The sequence below is a fragment of the Bos javanicus genome, chromosome 28 (assembly GCF_032452875.1).
Source record: "Bos javanicus breed banteng chromosome 28, ARS-OSU_banteng_1.0, whole genome shotgun sequence".
NCBI lineage: Eukaryota > Metazoa > Chordata > Mammalia > Artiodactyla > Bovidae > Bos > Bos javanicus.
In genome coordinates, this window is record NC_083895.1 from 5979286 (window position 1) to 5999997 (window position 20712).

The 20712-nt window shown below is 44.4% G+C and overlaps 1 protein-coding gene across 4 annotated transcripts in view; it reads left to right on the forward strand.

The window, feature by feature from the left end:
• The window catches only part of DISC1 (DISC1 scaffold protein), a 425923-nt gene that overhangs the window by 124705 nt on the left and 280506 nt on the right, over positions 1–20712 (forward strand). For all 4 annotated transcript variants that reach the window (XR_009734186.1, XR_009734185.1, XM_061404828.1 and 1 more), the window contains exon 4: positions 16140–16287. Coding sequence is in view for 2 of the 4 variants with exons in the window: in XM_061404828.1 (XP_061260812.1) it covers positions 16140–16287 (148 nt within the window). In the remaining 2 variants the exon portion in view is untranslated. The remainder of the gene's footprint in view (positions 1–16139; positions 16288–20712) is intronic.

Below are 20712 nucleotides of genomic sequence, written 5' to 3' on the forward strand. Positions count from 1 at the left end.
TGGAAGGCCTATAATCAAGTCCTGCCAGCCCTGAAGGCCAGATTCCCTGGGGATTTCCAGTCCCTTTGCTGTGTCCCAGACTGGGAATCCTGCCATGGGGTTCAGAACATTCACAGCAGTGTGAGAATTTCTTTGGTAGTATTGTTCTCCAGTCTGTGGGTCACCCACCTGGTGGGTATGAGATTTGATTTTATTGTGATTGCACCCCTCCTACCATCTTGCTGCAGCTTCTTCTTTGTCTTTGGATGTGGGGTATTTTTTTGGTGGGTTCCAGGGTCCTCCTGTCGATGGTTGTCCAACAGCTAGTTGCAATTTTGGTGCTTTTGCAGGAGGACATGAGTGCAAGCCCTTCTACTCCGCCATCTTGAAGCGGAAGCCTTGAAGTGTTTCTTGTATCTACTTTCAGTTACTGTTGCATTCCTGCTCTGGGAAAATATTCCTACTCACTCCAGTTTTTTTTTTTAATCTTCAAGTTTCCTGAGGACTCTAGGTCTAAAACTGGAGAGCCTTTAAGTCCCAGTAGCCTCTCCTTACTATTTATAGGGGCATTGCTTGAAACCAGTACAAATGCAGGCTCACAGCTGAAAGGGTTGCTGTTTAGTAGTCATTCTGATCACTGGCTGCTGTTTTGTGATTTCTCTCTATTAACATCGCCTTTGAATTGAAGGTCACAGTTTTATTTGTTATGGTGCTTCAGCCAAAAGAAAACAGCTTAGTTCTATTTTGTTCCAAGGAACTAATATTCTAGCATGCTTGATTCCTCCTGATTGGATTTCAGCCTAATTGGAATGGCTCTGGCTGGGGAAAAGAATTTATTTAATCTTCTTAGGTTTTTTTGGAATATGCCATTTTATCTCTATCCCTTTGTGCCACTCAAAGAATTTAAGCTGTTTATGTTGCCATTCCATTAGCCAGAGATCAGTTTAGGAGAATCCTTTGGCATGAGGCATCGCGTTTGGAGTATTCTATTTGTCCATTGTTGAAGGGGACAGGCACATCAATGTGGTTTGCATTATATTTTTAAAATGACAGTGGTTGGTTAACAGTGCACTCCTAATATTCTGAGTTCCATTAGAGACGGATATATTGAAAGATGTTCTATAAAAAAAAAAATGAAGTCCGAAAAGATTACAGGTTGTGATGATTACTAACAAAAGGATGAGAGAGACTGTGGTTTTTGAGTGGTGACAAGCAGATGTGTCCAACTAATTCTGTATGAAACACCAGCGGAGCAAATTACTCATGAAAAGCCTGTTCATAGAAACTAATTGAATGCCATGTCCAGTTTAATAGTGAAAATGGAGTGCAGCCAAAACCAGTGGAGAGAGGTGATGAACAGACATTTGAACTCTCACTTGTGTGACTTCTACAGAAGGTTCACAGGGCTGAGACACATCACCTCAGTCCCAAACCCTCAGACAGATGTGGAGAAAGATAAAGGAGCTCATGAAGGAGAAGCTCAGAAGAGACCACTTGGATTTGCAATAACGTCATTCTACAAGAGGTCTGGGAATCAATGGCTGAATCTTTAAGCTGTGCCACTGCTTTCCAGAAATGCCCATAGCCTTGCAGGTGTGGTCAGTCTGCTGTAAAGCTTTGTCCTTTTCATCCTAATAAACCTTCAGTATTCAGTCTACAGAGGTGTTCCATTTATCAGCCGTGTGCCTAGATTGCTAAGTGAGTGAGTAACTGACTGAGTGAGTTAGTAATTGCCTAAGTGTTTAAGCCATTTTGGTAATGACAGATCATATATCTAAATTCAATTAAAATGAAGAACATGTCATAAAAAGTTGTTTCACATAGGAAGATCTGCCAATATATTTTAAACAAGAGTTCCTCTTTCACAGTTTATACAGTTTTAAATGGCTGGAAAAAGACAGGCCCGACTGTGGTTACTTCATAATTAGTGCTAGTTGACCCCAGGTAGGCACCCTACTTGCTGTTACCTGAATGAACCAGCTGATAATTACCTTTTATTTCTAAAAGTGGAATTTATCTATCAAAATTCATATTTATTTATTGAAGAATAGTTGATTTGCAATGTTGTGTTAGTTTCACGTGTACAGCAAAGTGATATATATATTAATAATATATAATATATATATAATATATATTTTATATATATATATATATATATATATATATAATGCCCAATGGCATTAATGGTAAAGAACCTGCCTGCCAATGCAGGAGATGCAGGAGACCCAGGTTTGATCCCTGGGTCGGGAAGATCCCCTGGAGGAGGGCATGACAACCCACTCCAGTATTCTTGCCTGGAGAATCCCATGAACAGAGGAACCTGGTGAGCTACAGTCCATGGGGTTAGCAAAGGGTCAGACACAACTAAAGTGACTAAGCGCACACACACACACTCACACACACTCACACACACACACACACGCGCGCGCAAACAGAAAAACTCAGATGAACATTTTGGCCAACCCAATATATTCTTTTTCAGATTGTTTTCCCTTATGTGAAGTGAAAGTGAAAGTTGCTCAGTCATGTCCGAATCTTTGCGACCCCAAGGACTGTATAGTCCATGGAATTCTCTAGGCCAGAATACTGGAGTGGGTAGCCTTTCCCTTCTCCAGGGGATCTTCCCAACCCAGGGATCAAACCCAGGTCTCCCACATTGCAGGCAGATTCTTTACCAGCTGAGCCACCAGAGAAGCCCGTTTTCCCTTATAGGTTATCACAAAATGTTGAGTGTAGTTCCATAGGCCATAGTAGGGCCTTGTTAAGAAATACACTTTAAATGTAAAGACATAAAAGGGTTTAAAGTAATACCATGTAAACATGTATCATCCTAATACTAATCCAAGCAAAGCTGGACTGGATTCTTTTAGGTAGCATATAACTGAATCTTGGTCTTTTACCCAATTTACATCTACCTTGTAATTGGGGTGTTTCTTGTGGAGTTGCTAAGTCATGTCCGACTCTTTTGTGAACCCATGGACTGTAGCCTGCCAGGCTTCTCTGTCAATGGGGTTTTCTAGGCAAGAATCCTGGAGCGGGTTGTCGTTTCCTACTTCAGAGGATCAAACCAGGGTCTCCTGTGTCACCTGCATTGGCGGGTAGATTCTTTACTGCTGAGCCACCAGGGAAGCCCAATTGGGGGTGTTTAGATGCTTTTATATAAAAGTCAAACTTTAAACATAACTAGTTAATGTTTAAAGCAATACATGATCATTGTAAAAAAGCATCTAGTAAGTTCAGAAATATAAATTTAAAAAATCATCTTTGTTCTCAAGATGCAGAGACAGCTATCTACTCTTAATATTTTGGGGTGTGTTCTCTTCAACCTTTTTCATTGTTCTGCCTTTCTTCTCTTGTCACTTCTTTCAGGTTCTCTGCTTTGCAGCTATTTGGAAATGAATGTTCCTCCATCTTGGAAATGCTTTCAGCTCCTGTCTTGTAATAAGTAGCTGGCGTGTTAGGTGGGGCAGGACTGTAGGCAGTGGTAGCTGGGGAGGTGGTGATGGTGGGAGAGGAGGTGTCGGAAGTGGTTGGAATCCTGGGGGGACCTGGCTCTTACAAAAATACAGACAACAGAGTTGCCAGTAGAATTTAGCCACCACAAATTCTGAACAATGAGCTCGGAGCACACAGATGCAGTAGTCCAGTTTTCAACAGCATCTGTGGAAACATACTTTAGAGACAATTTTTATAATTATGAATATCTCGGGCTCTTATAAAAAGTAACCAAAATTCAGTTGGTCAGTTACTTGCCTAGGGCATTTGGTAATTGACATTCGGTGAAAGAAATATTTTCTTGGGAATTTAGTTTTGAGAGTTGATGCAAAGAATATTTTGGAGGGACCCATAACCAAGCCTTCCTTTGGCAAACTCACGATCCTGAGGAATTCTTTATGTTTTGTGTTGTGTCTGAATATTGCGACTTGAAGCATGGTCTGCAGGCCAAAGGACAGCATTTGTGTGCACACTCCTACACACACACACACACACACACACACGTCCCAGACCTGGGGAAGAACCTGGACGTTTCATTACTTTTGCTGTTTTGATTGCTCACAATTGATTTAGCCTGGTAAATTCTTGCTGAGGAAGAACAGATGCTTCAAACCAAATATTCTATGAAAATACTTCAGAGAGAATCAACAAATATTTATTAAGAGCAAGGTGATAGGCTAAATGCTGAGTGAGCAAATACCATGATTAAATCATTGCTTGTCTTCTGAAATTTTTGTATCTCCCCCAAATGTTTGTTTTTCCTTTTATACCACAACCAAAGTAATTTCTTAGTCTTCTTTCCACACATTGGGGAGCTTAAAAATATAACATTTCTGGCAATCCTCTTTGGGATACACTGAAACCATCTATGACCCAGGGAGACCAGGCTTACCTTAAGCAGTTTAGCATTAAGAATTGGAGGAAGCCGATCTCCATTTTTTATGCAGAAATCAAAGAGTAGGATAAGAAACCAGTAGGCTTTCAAAAAATAGAATACTTTCCTAAATACTAAACAGCTCAAGATTTTACAGCTGATTTTTTAAGAAGTGAAATTGAGAAAAGGTCACCTGTAATTGCATGACTGATTGCCAAAATTCTTAGTTCCTCCAAGATTAAAAAAAAAAACATATTTATAAATAATTATGGACCCTGTACTGTGTTGTGCTAAGTTGCTTCAGTCATGTCCAACTCTTTGCAACTCCATGGACTGTAGCCCATCAGGCTCCTCTGTCCATGGGATTTTCCAGGTAAGAATACTGGAGTGGGTTGCCGTGCTGTCTTTCAGGGGATCTTCCTGACCCAGGGATCGAACCCATGTCTTTTAATGGCTCCTGCATTGGCAGGTGGGTTCTTTACCACTAGCGCCACCTGGGAAGCCCTGTGCTTGTAATTTTGTATCTTGTTTTTCTTGTGTAATATTAAAATGCTCTCTCGCAGATTTTCTAATTGTTTTTCTACATAGCATTCCATATAAGGGGCTAAATACTGTAATTTATTTTAAACATCCCCCTAGAATTGGATGTGAGGCTGTTTCCACTTTTGCCAGTTCTTTTTTTTTTTGGTTTGTTTTGGCTCCTGAATGCTTCCTGTGAGTAAACGGGTTAGGTGAAAGATGAGCTGATAGAATCGTTTGCATTTGCATACGTATGTATATATGTTAGTTGTTCAGTTGTGTTTGACTCTTTGCCACCCCATGGGCTGTAGCCTGTTAGGCTGCTCTGTCCATGGAATTCACCAGGCTTGAATACTGGAGTAGATAGCTGTTCGCTTCTCTAGGGGGTCTTCCCAACCCAGGGATCAAACCCAGGTCTCCTGCATTGCAGGCAGATTCTTTACCATCTGAACCACCAGAGAAGCATCCCATATAACGCATCCTGGTGTGTATTTCAGGATATGGTCTACACTGTAGGATGTGATCTTCCCTGTAGAACAGGTTTTGGAGTCAGACAGACCTTGGTTTTATTTCTAAATCCATATAGTGGTACAACTAACCCAGAAAAAAATCTCTTAAACTTTCCATGAGCCTCAGTCTTTTGATCTATAAAATGGGAACAACCACGGCCCCCTCATGAGGTCACTGTAAGGATAGCAAGGCACTTGGCGCTAGCAGTGTGCAGGCTGGTTGTTGTTTTTCCATGTCTACAGCATTCTGCATGCAAATGTAGACATTCATTTATTTACGAATGAATAAGTACCTAGTACCTTTGCCTAGTACCTACTGTGAGCCTAGTGCTGAACTGGGTATTGGCAGAGATGATTAGGACTCAGCTCTGCCGGTGGGTGCCACTGCCTCTAGGCACCCACACAGGTGAGTAGACAGACAGCATCTCTGTGTGATGGGGGAAACTGTGGGTGCTGGTACAGTTTTGGGGGTGGCTCTTGGGAAGTCTAATAGCAAAAGCCTAGAGTTTGCCACCAAAAGAGTCAAGGTTCACATTCTGAAAAGTGAAAGTGAAAGTCACTCAGTTGTGTCCGACTCTTTGTGATCCCATGGACTATACAGTCCATGGAATTCTCCAGGCCAGAATACTGGTGTGGGTAGCCTTTCCCCTCTCTGGGGGATCTTTCCAACCCAGGGATTGAACCCAGGTCTCCGTATTGCAGGTGGATTCTTTACCAGCTGAGCCACAAGGGAAATCCAGGTCTTGTGCAAATGACTTAAATTCTCTGCATCTTAGGTTCTGCAATTGGATTCCTGCTATAGAAGTCCTGTGAAGCTCAGAAATAATGTATATATAGTGCTGGGCATGTAATAGATGCTCAGAAAGGATTATTATGCTTGAAGGCTTCAGTGCCCCAAGAGTGGCTGATTTTTATGATAACGAATCCAGCAGATTCCAACACATTGAAATGTCAGAGGCTGTCTCCGGTCAGTCTGAAATACGTTTTATCACAGTCTTATTCTTTGTAAACTGGTCATCTCACATGGTGTATATGGTAATGTGGAATTGTTATACTATTCAGCTCTCAATGAATAGCATTTCTTGGCTATTATATTAAAAACCAAGGCAGGATGACTTAGGAAGACATTGATTGCTTCTTAACTTTAAAGGGCCCCCTTAGAAGGTAGAATGGCTGCATGGCCAAGAAAGGGGTTTACACCATCTCTTCTGTCATCCCATAGAGGGAACACGGCAGTAGGAATTGAGTCTGTTTAGCAGGATGCCTTTAGGTGTGGAGATTTCTTACTGCTCTGTGAATGGTTGTTTGCTTATTTATTCATAGATGTAGAAATTACTTTTCTTTCATTCTGTTTCCATCTTGTAGCCCAGTAAACAGGTGCTCAGGGCTAATATGCCAAGGAGTAACAGATGAGTGCTGCCCCTCAATTAAACATTAATAAATATGTTGTAGCAACATCAAAAAAAGCATTTGCTTGATCCAAATTGGAATGAGATGTCAGTTAGCATTTTCATTGCTGAGGTCCTATAAATAGTGTATTAGATTCATAAATTAAATACATTGTATCATTGAGAACATATTATGCATCATTTTGCTTACTGCTTGGTAATATCTTTCCTGGTTAACTTTGAGTTGTTTGTTTTTACTACTCCACTGTGCTTACAAAATGCACCCCCAGATTCTAATGTTGTGACTGTTCTGGCAGTTAGCCAACCACATTTACTCAGCACCTGCTGTATGCAATACTCTCTAAAACTGGCTTTCAGACTTGAGCTTCAAACTGCAATCAGATGAACAATATGTGCAGAAAGCTGGCAGAGGTGTACAAGAAAGAAAAGCCAGAGACAGTGAGTTATGTTTCCTCAACCGCTGGCCAAATAGAACGATAGAAGAGATTTTCTTAAAGACGAAGCAGAATTCAGACAAATGATGTCAAGTCACAAATACCCCATTTAGTTGTGCTGCAGTTGTCTACTTGTAAGTTTTGTTTTTTATTTACTTTTTAAATTAAAAATTTTAAACAAAACGTACTTATTTGATTGTGTTGTGCTTTAGTTGCAGCATGTGGGATCTTTGATCTTCATTGCCACATGTGAGATCTATAGTTGCAGGTATGTTTCCTGGCCAGGGATCAAACCTAGGCCCCCTGCCTTGGGAGCATGAAGCCCGAGATACTGGATCACCAGGGAAGTCGCTATTCATAAGTTTTAGAAAGAATTTATTTGGAAATAATTCCCCACTTACAGAAGTTGCAAGTACAGTACAGAGAGCTCGAATCTCTCCCTCCCTCTGGGTCCCCCGCTGGCTGTGTGTATCCCTTGAGAGTCAACTGTGGGCGCAGTACCTGGGCAGCCCTACTTACCCCACACACATCCCCAAACAAAGATCCTGTCACACGCCCCCACCCTGCAACTGTCTCAGTCAGTCAAGGAGTCAACACTGACCCACCGTTCCTGTCCGGTCCTCAGACTGTTCACACATCACCAACCGGGATCCAGCGCTGGGCGTTTATCCTCCCTGGACTAGAATACATGTTGCACGTGGTCGTCATGTTCCCCCAGTCTCCTCCTGTGTGGAACCATCCCTCAGTACTCGGTCCTACGTCCTTGATCGTTTTAAGGCGTGTTGCACGTGGTCGTCATGTTCCCTCAGCCCCCTTCTGTGTGGAACCATCCCTCAGTACTCGGTCCTACGTCCTTGATCGTTTTAAGGCATGTTGCACGTGGTCGTCATGTTCCTCCAGTCCCCTCCTGTGTGGAACCATCCCTCAGTACTCAGTCCTATGTCCTTGAGAGTGTTAAGGCATGTTGCATGTGGTCGTCATGTTCCCTCAGTCCCCTCCTGTGTGGAACCATCCCTCAGTACTCGGCCCTACATCCCTAAGCGTTTTAAGGCGTGCAGACCTTACATTTTGTTGGATGAATTCCAACGTGGGTCCATCTCCAACATGCTTCCTCGTGACTGGACTCAGGCGGTGCAGCCCTGACAGAGACGTGATGGAAATGTGGGACAGGGACTGTGCATTTCTTGGCGAATCTTAGCAGGTATCTCCACAGGCAGACTCCTCTGGCCACCGCTGATGCTAGCCTTGATCAGTTGGTTGTACCCGTGGCTCCCGGGCTTCTCAGCATGCGTTTACTGTTTGTCCTCTAGAAACTGATTAAATGCTAAGATCACATTTCTGCCCTGCACCTTACCAAAGAGCCATTCCTCTTTAGCAGTTGGCAATCTGTTGGCATAGATGCAATTGCAAGACTCCTGTTCTATTCAGTGGGTGGTACTTCATGAACTATTCTAAATTTGCCTTGTGTTGTGTGTGTGCTAAGTTGCTTTACTTGTGTCTGACTCTTTGTGACCCCATGGACCATAGCCCACCAGACTCCTCTGTCCATGGAATTCTCCAGGCAAGAATACTGGAATGGGTTGCCATTTCCTTTTTCAGGGGATTTTCCCAACCCAGGGATGGAACCTGCATCTCTTCTGTCTCCTCCATCGGCAGGCGGGTTCTTTACCACTAGAGCCACTTATGGGAGCTCATTCAATGTAGTTCTTGTCTTCAGTTGATATATCCCTATCAGTCTTTAGCTTGTCCTTATTATTTGTACAACAAGATATTCCAGACTCATTTTGAACCCGCCCTGCCTCAGACTTAGAATCAGCCAGCCTTACAAGGCCCCCCAGGCCTCCTTTCAAGGAGGGTGGTGTTTAGAAACCAGGATCTGTGTGCCCACTGCTACTGGGGTATTGTTATGTCTAGGCTTTCTCAGTGGATGAAGATAGAAAATATCTGTAAACACAGTCACATATAAATGGATATTTCCGTAATTATCTATGTCTGTGTTAAAGATGGTGCTAGTGGTAAAGAACGCACCTGCCAATGGAGGAGATATAAGCGATGCGGGTTCAGCCCCTGGGTCAGGAGGATCCTCTGGAGAAGGAAATGGTGACTTACTCCAGTATTCCTGCCTGGAGAATTCGATGGACAGAACAGCCTGGTGGGCTACAGTCCATGGGATTGCAAAGAGTCAGACATGACTGAGTGCGCGCGCGCGCGCGCACACACACACACACACACATATCAATTCTTCCAAATCTAATATAACAATCCTAAGTTCTTTCAGCCCTAATCTCTTTCCGTAATTGTAAGAATATCCTCTCGTACTGAAACATCTGGCTCTCTTTACCCTCATGCATTCACTTACTTGTTTCATCGGTTTATTTCTCAGCGTGACCTGCCTCCCACCCATCTGGCTGTCCCGCAGTATGCTCTACCCTCAGGCACCGGTGGGCGCATTACCAGCTGGGCCCCCCAGGCCTCTGTGTGGCTCCCTGAGGCCCTGCCCCCTGCACCCTAAGTGCTGGCAGGCACACACGGCTATGTGCTCCTTCGCGTGCCCCCTCTCCCAGTGGGACAGCTGGCTCCCCCTCCTCACGGGCAGACAAGACAAGGCTTGTTTGTGGTTTTGACCCCCTGTCCCCAGTCACCGGGTCCCTGAACAACCAGGACTGTGTCTTGCTCATCCTGGCAACCCTACAGCCAAAGAATGTTCAGTTACCAGAATATTTGTTAATGGAATGAATACATGAAATAACAAATAAGCATGTTATTTAGAAAGTGAAAAATGCTATTCCAGTCATTTTCAAACACTCCTCCATCCCTCCCATTTTTCCACACCATCTACATGGGTAGATAAAATGGGCCACTCTGGCTGAAGCGTCCCCTCCCCACTTTGAAGCATATGATGGACTGATTGCATCCCTCAGATTCATATGTTGAAACCCCAAATCCCGATATGGTGGTGTTAGGAGCTGGGGCCTTTGGGGTGGTCAGATCATGAGGATGGAGCCCCGTACATGGGATCAGTGCCCTTGCAGGAAGAAGCTGGCTGCCTCTCTTTTGGACCTGTGAGGTCATACATGGCGACAGTCTGCCCCCCATGCCCTAGGAGAGCCCCTCACAGGGCCCGATGTGGCCTCGGTGATACCAGACCTCCAGCCTCAGAGCTGAGAGAACATGTCTGTTGTGAGCTGACCACCAGTACATCTCTTTGCTGTTTAATCACAATTGTGACTTGTTTAGACCCCTGAGGAGAACTTGTTCCCATTTAGTGGATGAAACTCTGAGACTTAAATGGGGAAGTGACCTGTTGAACACTGAAAACTCTGCCAGCATTGAAGTTGGTGATGGAATTCAGGTGCTTCTTATTTTTTATGCACTAAAATTTTTTAATTGAGGTAAAATATATAATAATGTAATAAGGTGCATGCTAAGTCAGTTCAGTTGTGTCCATCTCTTTGTGACCCCATGGATTGTAGCCCACCAGCCTCTTCTGTCCATGGGATTCTCCAGGCAAGAATACTGGAGTAGGTTGCCATGCTGTCCTCCAGCAAATGTTCCTGACCCAACGATTGAACCCACGTTTCTTATGTCTCCTGCATTGGCAGGTGGGTTCTTTACCATTAGCGCCACCTGGGAAGGCCAGTAATGTAATAAGGTGCATAAAGCTGTATTGTACAGTGCAAATCTCAGTCAATTTTTATGTATGTGTGCCCTCTGTAACCACTGCCTGGAACGGGATACAGCATATTTCCAACACTCAGTGAGACTCCCTCATCCCCATTTCCCAGAAAATATCTTTACCTCCCCCATGATAAACATTATTCTGACCTCTATCACCATAGTTTGGTTTTGCCTGTTTCTGAACTTTCTATACATGGCATTGTACAGTGTGTGTATGAGAGTCATCCATGTTGTTCTTCATGTAGCAGTAGTCAGTTCAGTTTTTACTGCTGTGTAGTTTATTTATCTGTGGTCCTTTTGAGTTATTTTGAGTTTTGAACCATTATAAATAAATTTATGTCTGTTGTCATATTTCTTGTTTGATGGAAGTGTTTTGGATATATCCCTAGGAGTGGAATCACTGGATCATGGGATATAGTGTATATACGCAGTTACTGCCAAACAGTTTCCAAAATGGTTACACCAGCTTGGTGCCCTGATTCTTAGTGTTTAGATTCTGTGTTCTTTTCAAGAAGTGTTGCCACTGCATCACTCTGGGGCAGAGTGCAATGGGGGTGGAGTGAGCTAGGCTAGACAGCGTGCCTGTGGTCCCCAACACCAGGCATAGACATTTGGCCTCTGTCCTGGAGGCCAGGCAAGTCCTCCGGGATTCGGAAAACATCTTGTGATAAGGTGTGACAGTCTCTAAATTCCTGTGTCCATTCACTGGCTCATGAGCTTCTCACACCTGAGTGTCGTGAGGGGAGCCCTGTCAGTGATGTTCAGAGATGAAACGGTGGAGATGTGAGCTCCTGGGTGGGAAGTAACTCAGCTGCAGAAGTGGTGAGACTTGGGCTGGACCAGATGCAGAGCAAATGGAGAGGGTGTGAGTGTGGGGAAACTACAGGGAGGATCACCAGAAGCTGGAGTTACAGGACGAAGCCAAGTCAGAGAATGCACAACTGCAGGCCCAGATGGTGCCTTTGGAAGGAGGAGCAGAATCTTGCGAGGTAGGCAGTAGATTTTAGATTTGATGAGTGTTATGTTTTTATACTCATCCAGCTGCAAATGAGAGCTTCCCTGGTAGTGCTAGTGGTAAAGAACCTGCCTGCCAGTGCAAGAGACAGGAGACGTGGATTTGATCCCTGGGTCAGGAAGTTCCCCTGGAGTAGAGCATGGCAACCCACTCCAGTCTTCTTGCCTGGAGAATCCCATGGACAGAGAAGCCTGGAAGGCTGCAGTCCATGGCCTCTGTCCATGGGGTTCCAAGAGTCAGACAGGACTTAGCAACTAAATGGCAACAATCACTTTTTTTTCTTTTGGTTTCCACTTATAAATGACATCATAATGATATCTGTCTTTCTCTGTCTGACAATTAGTATGCTAATCTTTAGATCCATCCATGTTGCTGCAAATGACATTATTTCATTCTTTTTTATGGCTGAGTAATGTTCCATTGTATATATGTACCACATCTTCTTTATCCATTCATCTGTGGATGGACATTTAGGTTGCTTCCATGTCTTGGCTGCTGTTAACAGTGCTTCTATGAACATAGAGGTGCATGTATCTTTTTGAATTATGGTTTCTTTTGGATACACACCTAGGAGGGGGATTTCTGGGTCATATGGTAGCTCTATTTTTAGTTTTTAAAAACCTCAATACTGTTTTCCATAGTCGCTGCATCAATTTACATTTCTACCAACAGTGTAGGAGGGTTCCCTTTTCCCCACACCCTCTCCAGTGTTTATTGTTTGTAGACTTTTTGATGATGGCCATTCTGACTGGTGTGAGATGATCTAGTGCACTTTCTAAAGTCATAAAATAGAAATAATTTAAAGTAAGTGGCAGCATTGAACATAGCTAATCACAGTTATTTCCTGGGATAATCACAATTACTTTTACTTTGGCATTTATTGTGAATCTGATTTTTGGAAGCCAGTTTCCCATTTCTAGTGTTTGCTTCTGCTAGGCCGGCTAGGGTTCTCTGTGGACTTCTCATGTGGCAGCGGAAGGGTGCAATTTACAGTACAGTGACCAGTGGAGGGAGCCCAGCCTGGGTCTCTAACTTTCTTGTGGACTCTTGAAGGCCAGGATGCTGTAGTGTAACTAATAATAGCCAATCCTTTTGGACACATGCCAGGCGCCAGGCATGGTGCTAAATGCTTTGTGTGGATTATCTCATTTAATCCTCAGAAGACCTTGTCATGTGTAGACTATTATTAGGCCTGTTTCTGCAGATTAGGAAATGGAAGCTTAGAAAGGTTAAGTTATTTGAAGGTCAGGCAGCTAGAAATGGCAGAGTTGAGGTGCCAACTCAGTTTCCTACTAATCTCTATGTAATAACATCTTGACACATCTTTATCACTGCATCAGGATTGTATCAGTATGCTATTTTAAAGCATATAAGGTATTATGTGCTTGCTTTTCACTGAAGTTTTGGTTTTATACAGCAAGCTGCTGCTGCTGCTAAGTCACTTCAGTCATGTCCGACTCTGTGCAACCCCATAGACGGCAGCCCACCAGGCTCCCCTGTCGCTGGGATTCTCCAGGCAAGAACACTGGAGTGGGTTGCCATTTCCTTCTCCAATGCACGAAAGTGAAAAGTGAAAGTGAAGTTGCTCAGTTGTGTCCGACTCTTAGCGACCCCACGGGCTGCAGCCTCCCAGGCTCCTCCGTCCATGGAATGACTTTCCAGGCAAGAGTACAGGAGTGGGTTGCCATTGCCTTCTCCCTTATACAGCAAGAAGTAAGTCAATAACTAAATAATAAAGCAAATAAATTAATAAAAATGTAAACATTAATTAAAATAAAGTATTTTAAAAGAATGAAGCCTGGTGTTAGAGAACGGGTCGGGTCGGGTAACTTTGGGCCAATCCTAGTATACCTTTCAGCCAGAATCCACCGTGTGTTGTAAGTATGGTGTCTGAATTAGTTCCACCGTCCTTCTGAAGAAGGTGGCACAGACTAAGAGCCCTGGCAGTACCTGTACTTGATCTCCAACAGGACGTAGATGACCTTTTCCAGTGTCACTAGAATGAATTCTTGGCAAATTCTCTCAGCAAGTTTCTGGCTATTAGTCCCAAGGTCTGCAGCAAATTGATGGGAAGATCTTGCCATTGACACTCCCAGAGACTTGGGGCTGCTCCCCATGACACCTGGGCCCTTGTCTCCTCCAAGTACGTGTTGCTCCCCAAGAGGGGTGCACTGCAATTAGCACTGACCTCTGCTGGTGTAGGATAAAAAGTGTGTTCAAAGAGCTTTCAAAATAGCAAGCTTGTTGAAACAGTGTTTCCATTTAAAAATGAGCCTTATAGAAATGGCTCACTTGGAAAATGAACTGTAGGGCCTAGAAATGTAAACATATATTGTGAGCTAGGGCTTCACTGGTGGCTCAGTGATAAAGAATCCACCTGCCAATTCAGGAGATGTGGGTTCAATCCCTGGGTTGGGATGATCCCCTGGAGAAGGAAAGGGCTACCCACTCCAGTATTCTGGCCTGGAGAATCCCATGGACAGAGGAGGCTGGAGGGCTACAGTTCATGGGGTCACAAAGAGTCAGACACGACTGAGTGACTAAACAACAGCAACAATAGTAAAAGAGTATCTTTGAAGAACTTGGCTTTAAATTTTGGGGCTTCCCAGGTGGTGCTAGTGGTAAAGAATCCTCCTGCCCATGCAGGAGATGTAAGAGACCCAGCTTCAGTCTCTGGGTTGGGAAGATGCCCTGGAGTAGGCAATGGTAACCCATTCTAATATTCTTGCTTGAAAAATTCCATGGACAGAGGAGCCTTTGGGGCTATAGTCCATGGGGCCACAAAGAGTCGGACACGACTGATTGACTTAGCACGCTCTGTGATCTAGGCCAGAGCCTCTGGAACATGCTCTCACGGCTCACGTAGTAAAGGATGTGTGTGTGCTAAGTCGCTTCAGTCGTGTCTGACTTTGTGCAACCCTATGGACTGTAGCCCGCCAGGCTCCTCCGTCCGTAGGATTCTCTGGGCAAGAATACTGGAGTGGGTTGCCATTTCCTCCTCCAGCGGATCTTTCCGGTGCAGGAATTGAGCCCGCGTGTCTTACATCGCCTGAACTGGCAGGCGGGTTCTTTACCACTCGTGCCACCTGGGAAGCCCCGATAGTAAAGGCTAGTATTTGCGTTGCACACCGGGGTCAGCAGGTGGCGCTCGCGGCTGGAAGTGGCTGCCTGGGATCTCCGGGGCCCCAGAGCCCATCTACTACCAGGGGGCGGAGGGGATCAAGGTCCTTCCCACCGGTCAAGGACCAACAGAAGGGAAGCTCTGACTCATATATTTTTAACTCCAGTCCTTGCATTTCTAAAAAAAATAGCTTTATGGAAAACTTTCCAGTTCTTGAGGTATTTGATTATGAGGGTAGGTTCTTAGTTAATGGGATTCCAATTTCTGCAGCTTATTTTCTTTGAAGAAAAAAATGTCTCGCAGTGATTACTGTTTATGCCTTCTCTTAGGAGATTTAATGTCTTTGAAAAAATAATAAGAGCCATACTCTGAACAGAAGTGGATCTCTGCTCATCTGTAGCATGACAGAGTTTGAGCATCACTTTAGTGACTTTAGCAACTGTGAGTGAGTCTCTCTTGATGAACAGTGTCTAAGGAAACATTCTCAAAATCAGCACTTGGGGACTGATCTTTTTCAACTGGTTATACAGAACTCATCAACATTAGCAGGTTTTCTCCTAAGTGATCATCATGGTGTTAAAAATAATTCGTATGAGGTATGGGCTTCCCAGTTGGTGTGGTGGTAAAGAACCTACCTGCCAATGCAGGGGATGCAAGAGGCAGATTCGATCCCTGGGTTGGGAAGATCCCTTGGGGAAGGAAATGGCAACCCACGCCAGTATTCTTGCCTGGAGAATCCCATGGACAGAGGAGCCTGGCGGGTTACAGTCCATGGGGTCACCAAGGGTCGAACACGACTGACTGATATGCACAGTATGAGGCATGCTCCTGTGTGATGATCATAATGATGATCATCATATAAATACATGGACTATAACCTCTGAGACTTAGAAGAATGAAAGCTAAGGGGGCTGTATTTTCAATAAAAAGACAGAAGATACTTAAAAAACATCAACCTAGAGATGAAGAGTACTGACCTAGAAACAAGTGACCTTTCTATTATGTCGCTGAGGCGACCATTGGCGGGGGGTGGAGCCAGGGACCTTGGGTTGTCTATTTTGAGTCGCATGTTTCTTTCTTTCTCTCTCATCCTTTTGGGTTTCCAGCCGAGATGATCCAACAAAGATTAGAAGCCCTGGAGAAGGAGAGAAGCAGCCTGCACTTTCAGCTTCCTTCTCAACAGCCCGCCCTCAGCGCCCTCCTGGGCCACCTGGGGGCCCAGGCCCAGGCTTCCCTGCGCTGGGCAGCTCAGAGGTAAGCTCTCTTCCGGGGTCCTCTTCCCTTCTCCCCACTCCTGAGTGGGGAAGAACACGTAGGAGCCTAGCCTAGGAGACCCTCCCTTCTGTTGGTTGGGCCAGGGTAGGGGTGGAGTGGGGTTCCTTCCAGAGGGAGAGACCTCTGTGGGTCACATGCCCCGAGAAGCCCTTCTGATCAGTGGCAGGAGGGCCTCTTAACCCTCACGGGCCCAGCTGGGTGCTAAGCTCCCTGGGGGAGCCCACCTCCTGAGCAGGTGGGGTGGATTTCCTCTGTTCAAGGGCGGCTGTAAGATCGCAGGCGGTCCCCTCTGACTGAGGGATGAAAACGCATCCTCCTCCTGAGTCCACCTCTAGAGCATCTTCTGCTGTTTCCTCTACCCAAGGGCCTCCCAGGACCAGGACTAGATGGAGCGCAGTTGCTATTCTAACTGGGTGGATCTCAGGCCCGGGTGCCCGTTTGAGTCACCTGAAGAGATTTTAAATGTCCAGTTTCTACCCTAGAGCAGCTAAGTCAGGCTGTCTGGGGCTGGGGCCCAGGCGTTGGCCTGTTGGAACGTCTGTAAGCGGTTGTTCTCCTCTGTTTGCTGGTGACCTCTCTCTTTGGGCTTTAAAGACTTGGGAGGAAGGAGTGGTGATGAATGTGATTAGCCGAGTCACAGCACAGGTCTGCTTCTGCTCGGGTACAAGCATGGCCATGGCAATTATTTTATTTCCAGCTTCCACTTGGCTCTGACAGTTACAAGCCTGCGCGACCCAGTTCTCACTCACGTTGGGTTGATCTTAGCGGCTCCCTACAGCCTGCCTTGCAGTGAGGCTGCTTATTTTCTCGCTTGCTTGTCCTGCAGTTTTGCAGGAAGCATAGAGCAGTGTGCGTGGTCACTGGTAGCTGCTTTCTTACACATGTTTGTGGAGTGAACTTCTACCTCTTAAGGGACAGGTGAACCTCACCTCCTGTTTTTATTTTTATTTTCGTCTGCCACTGAGGTATCAGCTTGTTTCCTGTCCGTTTCTCACACGGGACTGTCCCAACTTGACTTTCTACTTAATTCCTTCTTTCTTTTGATCCTTGGGGTTATTTCTGGTCCTCCGCCCCAGTCGTGGGCCATTTGTAGCATCTGCCAATGTGTTGTGTCTCTATTCATTTAAAAAACACTTGTGTAAGAGTTACTGAGTGCATTAAGAAGTAGCTCAGTTAAATTTCCTTTGTGATAAAATGATCGTAGCATAAAATGTACTATTTCAACCCTTTGTGAGTATACAGCTTAGTGGCATTAAGTACATTCACATTGCGTGCAACCGTCACCACCATCCATCTCCAGAACTTCTTCATCTTCTCAAACTGAAAGCCCGTCCTCATTAAACACTAACACCCCATCCTCTTACACTGTTGGTAGGCATGTAAATTGGTGCAGCCGCTGTGGTAAATAGCGTGGAGGTGCCTTAAAAAACTGAAACTGGAGCTAAGCTAATTGCAGGCAGGATCCTGCAATCCCACTCCTGGGCATGCATCTGAAGAAAACTCTAAAGATACAAGCACCCAGTTCATAGCATCACTGTTTACAATGGCCAAGACAGGGAAGCAGCCCAAGTGTCCATCAACAGATGAGTGGGTAAAGAAGCGGTGGTGTATATATACACAATAAAATACTACTCAGCCATAAAAGGGATGAAACAGTGTCATTTGCAGCAACATACATGGCCCTAGAGCTTATGGTACTAAGTGAAGTAAGTCAGATAAAGGCAGAGAAGGACAAATATCATATAGTATCACTTATGTGTGGAATCTAATATGTGATACAAATGAACTTACTTCCAAAACAGAAATAGACTCACAGACTTAGAAGACAAACTTATGGTTACCAAAGGGGAAGGTGAGGAGAGGGATAAATTAGGAGTTTGGGATTAGCAGATACACACCACTATATATAAACAACAAGGCCCTACTGCATAGCACAGGGAAGTATATTAAATATCTTATAATGAACTATAATGGAAAAGAATATGAAAAAGAATATATATCTATACCTATACATATCTGAATCACTTTGCTATACACCAGATACTAACACAGCAACTGAATCACTTTGCTGCACACCAGAAACTAACATAGCATTGTAAATAAACTATACTTCAATTAATAAAAAACCTCTCACTCCATTGTCCCCTCTTCCCCAGCCCCTGGCAACCACCGTCCTGCTTTCTGTCTCTGTGAATTTGACTAGTTTGGGTTCCTCACATGAGTGGAATCATGTGGTATTTGTCCTTTTGTGATGGCTTATTTCACTTAGCCAAGATTCGTGTATGTTGTGGCAGGTATCAGAATTTCCTTCCTTTTGAAGGTTGAATCCTGTTCCATTGTATCATGTACCCTACTTTGCCTAACTATTCATCTTTTGATGAACAGGAAGTAATTTACTGAGTCCTCAAGACAATTCTATGGGGTAGTAGAGTTTGTATATTGCTATCAATATGGAGACCTACATCGCCATCTGCATCCGTGTCTGTATTTAGAGTTGAGGAAACCAGGTACAGGAGGGCTCTGGGGACTTGTGTCAGACCCCGTATGTGTGCACAGAGCCTGGGCACAGACCTGGCATCTGGCCTGAGTCCCAGTTGGGAACTCGCTCCCTGTGGGCTCTAAGTCAGAATTGGCCCCTGCTCTCCAGTGATCATCTCTTTATCTGCACATGATGTGGATAGAGAGTGTGGCTTGGTTATGGTCTTGGAATCTAAAATATGCTACAGATGAACTTATTTCCAGCACAGAAACAGACTCACAGACTTAGAAGACAAACTTATGGCTATTAAAGGGGAAGGTGGGGAGAGGGATAAATTAGGAGTCTGGGATTAGAAGAAACACACCACTATATATAAAATAGGTAAACAACAATGTCCTAATACATAGCACAGGGAATTGTATTCGATATCTTGTAATGAACTATAATGGAAAAGAATATGAAAAAGCATATATATGTGTATATATAAAAATATATATCTGAATCACTTTGCTCTACACCAGAAACTAACACAGCATCTGAGTCACTTTGCTGTACGCCAGAAACTAACAAAGCATTGTAAATAAACTATACTTCAATTAAAAAAAACCTCACTAACTCCATTGTCCCCTATAAGTGTCTCATAGGGCACTGTGAACTAAAAGGCAGAGCCCTACATTCTCAGGTTATATCACCTGACCTGTCTCATATTTGATTGTTTGTGACCCATAAAGATAGCACGTTCATGTCGCTCAACTTAATACGTCCTTTACAAAAAGATGTATATTACGTGAAGTCGCTCAGTCGTGTCCGACTCTTTGACCAGTGAAGTTGCTCAGTCGTGTCCGACTCTTTGACCCCATGGGCTGTAGCCACCATGCTCCTCCGTCCATGGGATTTTCCAGGCAAGAGTACTGGAGTGGGGTGCCTTCTCCAGAGGATCTTCCTGACCCAGGGATCGAACCCAGGTCTCCCTATTGTAAGCAGATGGTTTACCATCTGAGCCACCAGGAGAGTCCAAAAAGATACTATTAACCGTTTGTGAGGCTCATAGAAACCCTTGGCGCGCCTTGTTAACCCTGTGCCTTTGCCCGCGTGAACTACCTGGAGGCTGTGTTTTTAGTTCCTGCTCACTTTTTGAGCCCACTGGGATTCGATTTCTATCTCTAGTGCTACCGCCTGGCAAGGAGGAGGCTCACAGTACCTTGAAGAACCTTGGACTAGAGTTCAGGAAACCTGAGTTTGATCCTGTCTTTTCCACTAACAAGCTCTATGTGACCTGGTGTGGTTTCCTACCTTTTTCGCACTTCACTCCCCTCATCAGAAAAAGGGGGAGGGGTTAATTAGATCACTGTTTCCCAAACTTCAGTTATTTAAGTATTATCTTGGCTTTTCTTGTGCTAAATCCACCTGTCCTGTTGTTAGAAAATAATGACTCAAAATCAACTCCTTTCTTATCTTTTTCTATTGCATGTTAACAAAGTTACATAGTCATTAATAGTTTAAGAAATTGTGTCTCGGTGTGCCGATGGCACATGCAGCCTGTGACGTTTGTCATCGGCAGGATTATCTGGATCTGGCAGGTTTTCTCTCAACCAGGGGCTTTGGCTGCAGTTCTCACAGAGGCCACCAGGGGGATGTGCTGTCCGGCTGGAGCTTGAGCAGCCACAGGCCAGGGGCTCTCTGAGCCCAGGGGGAAGCAGAATGCTTTCCAATTATTTCCTGAAGAAATAAAACAGTGGTATTGACATGGAAAAATTTCAATACCGATTAGTAACACAAATAAGTGCCTCTTTACCTTGTTGAGATCAAGGATTTCCTAGAAAAACTAATGAAAACGATGGGTTTCTTCCATCACAAAACCACATATGTACAAACGTATGGACGATTGCATACAGATAGTTGCATGCAGATCTTCTCAGCTTATT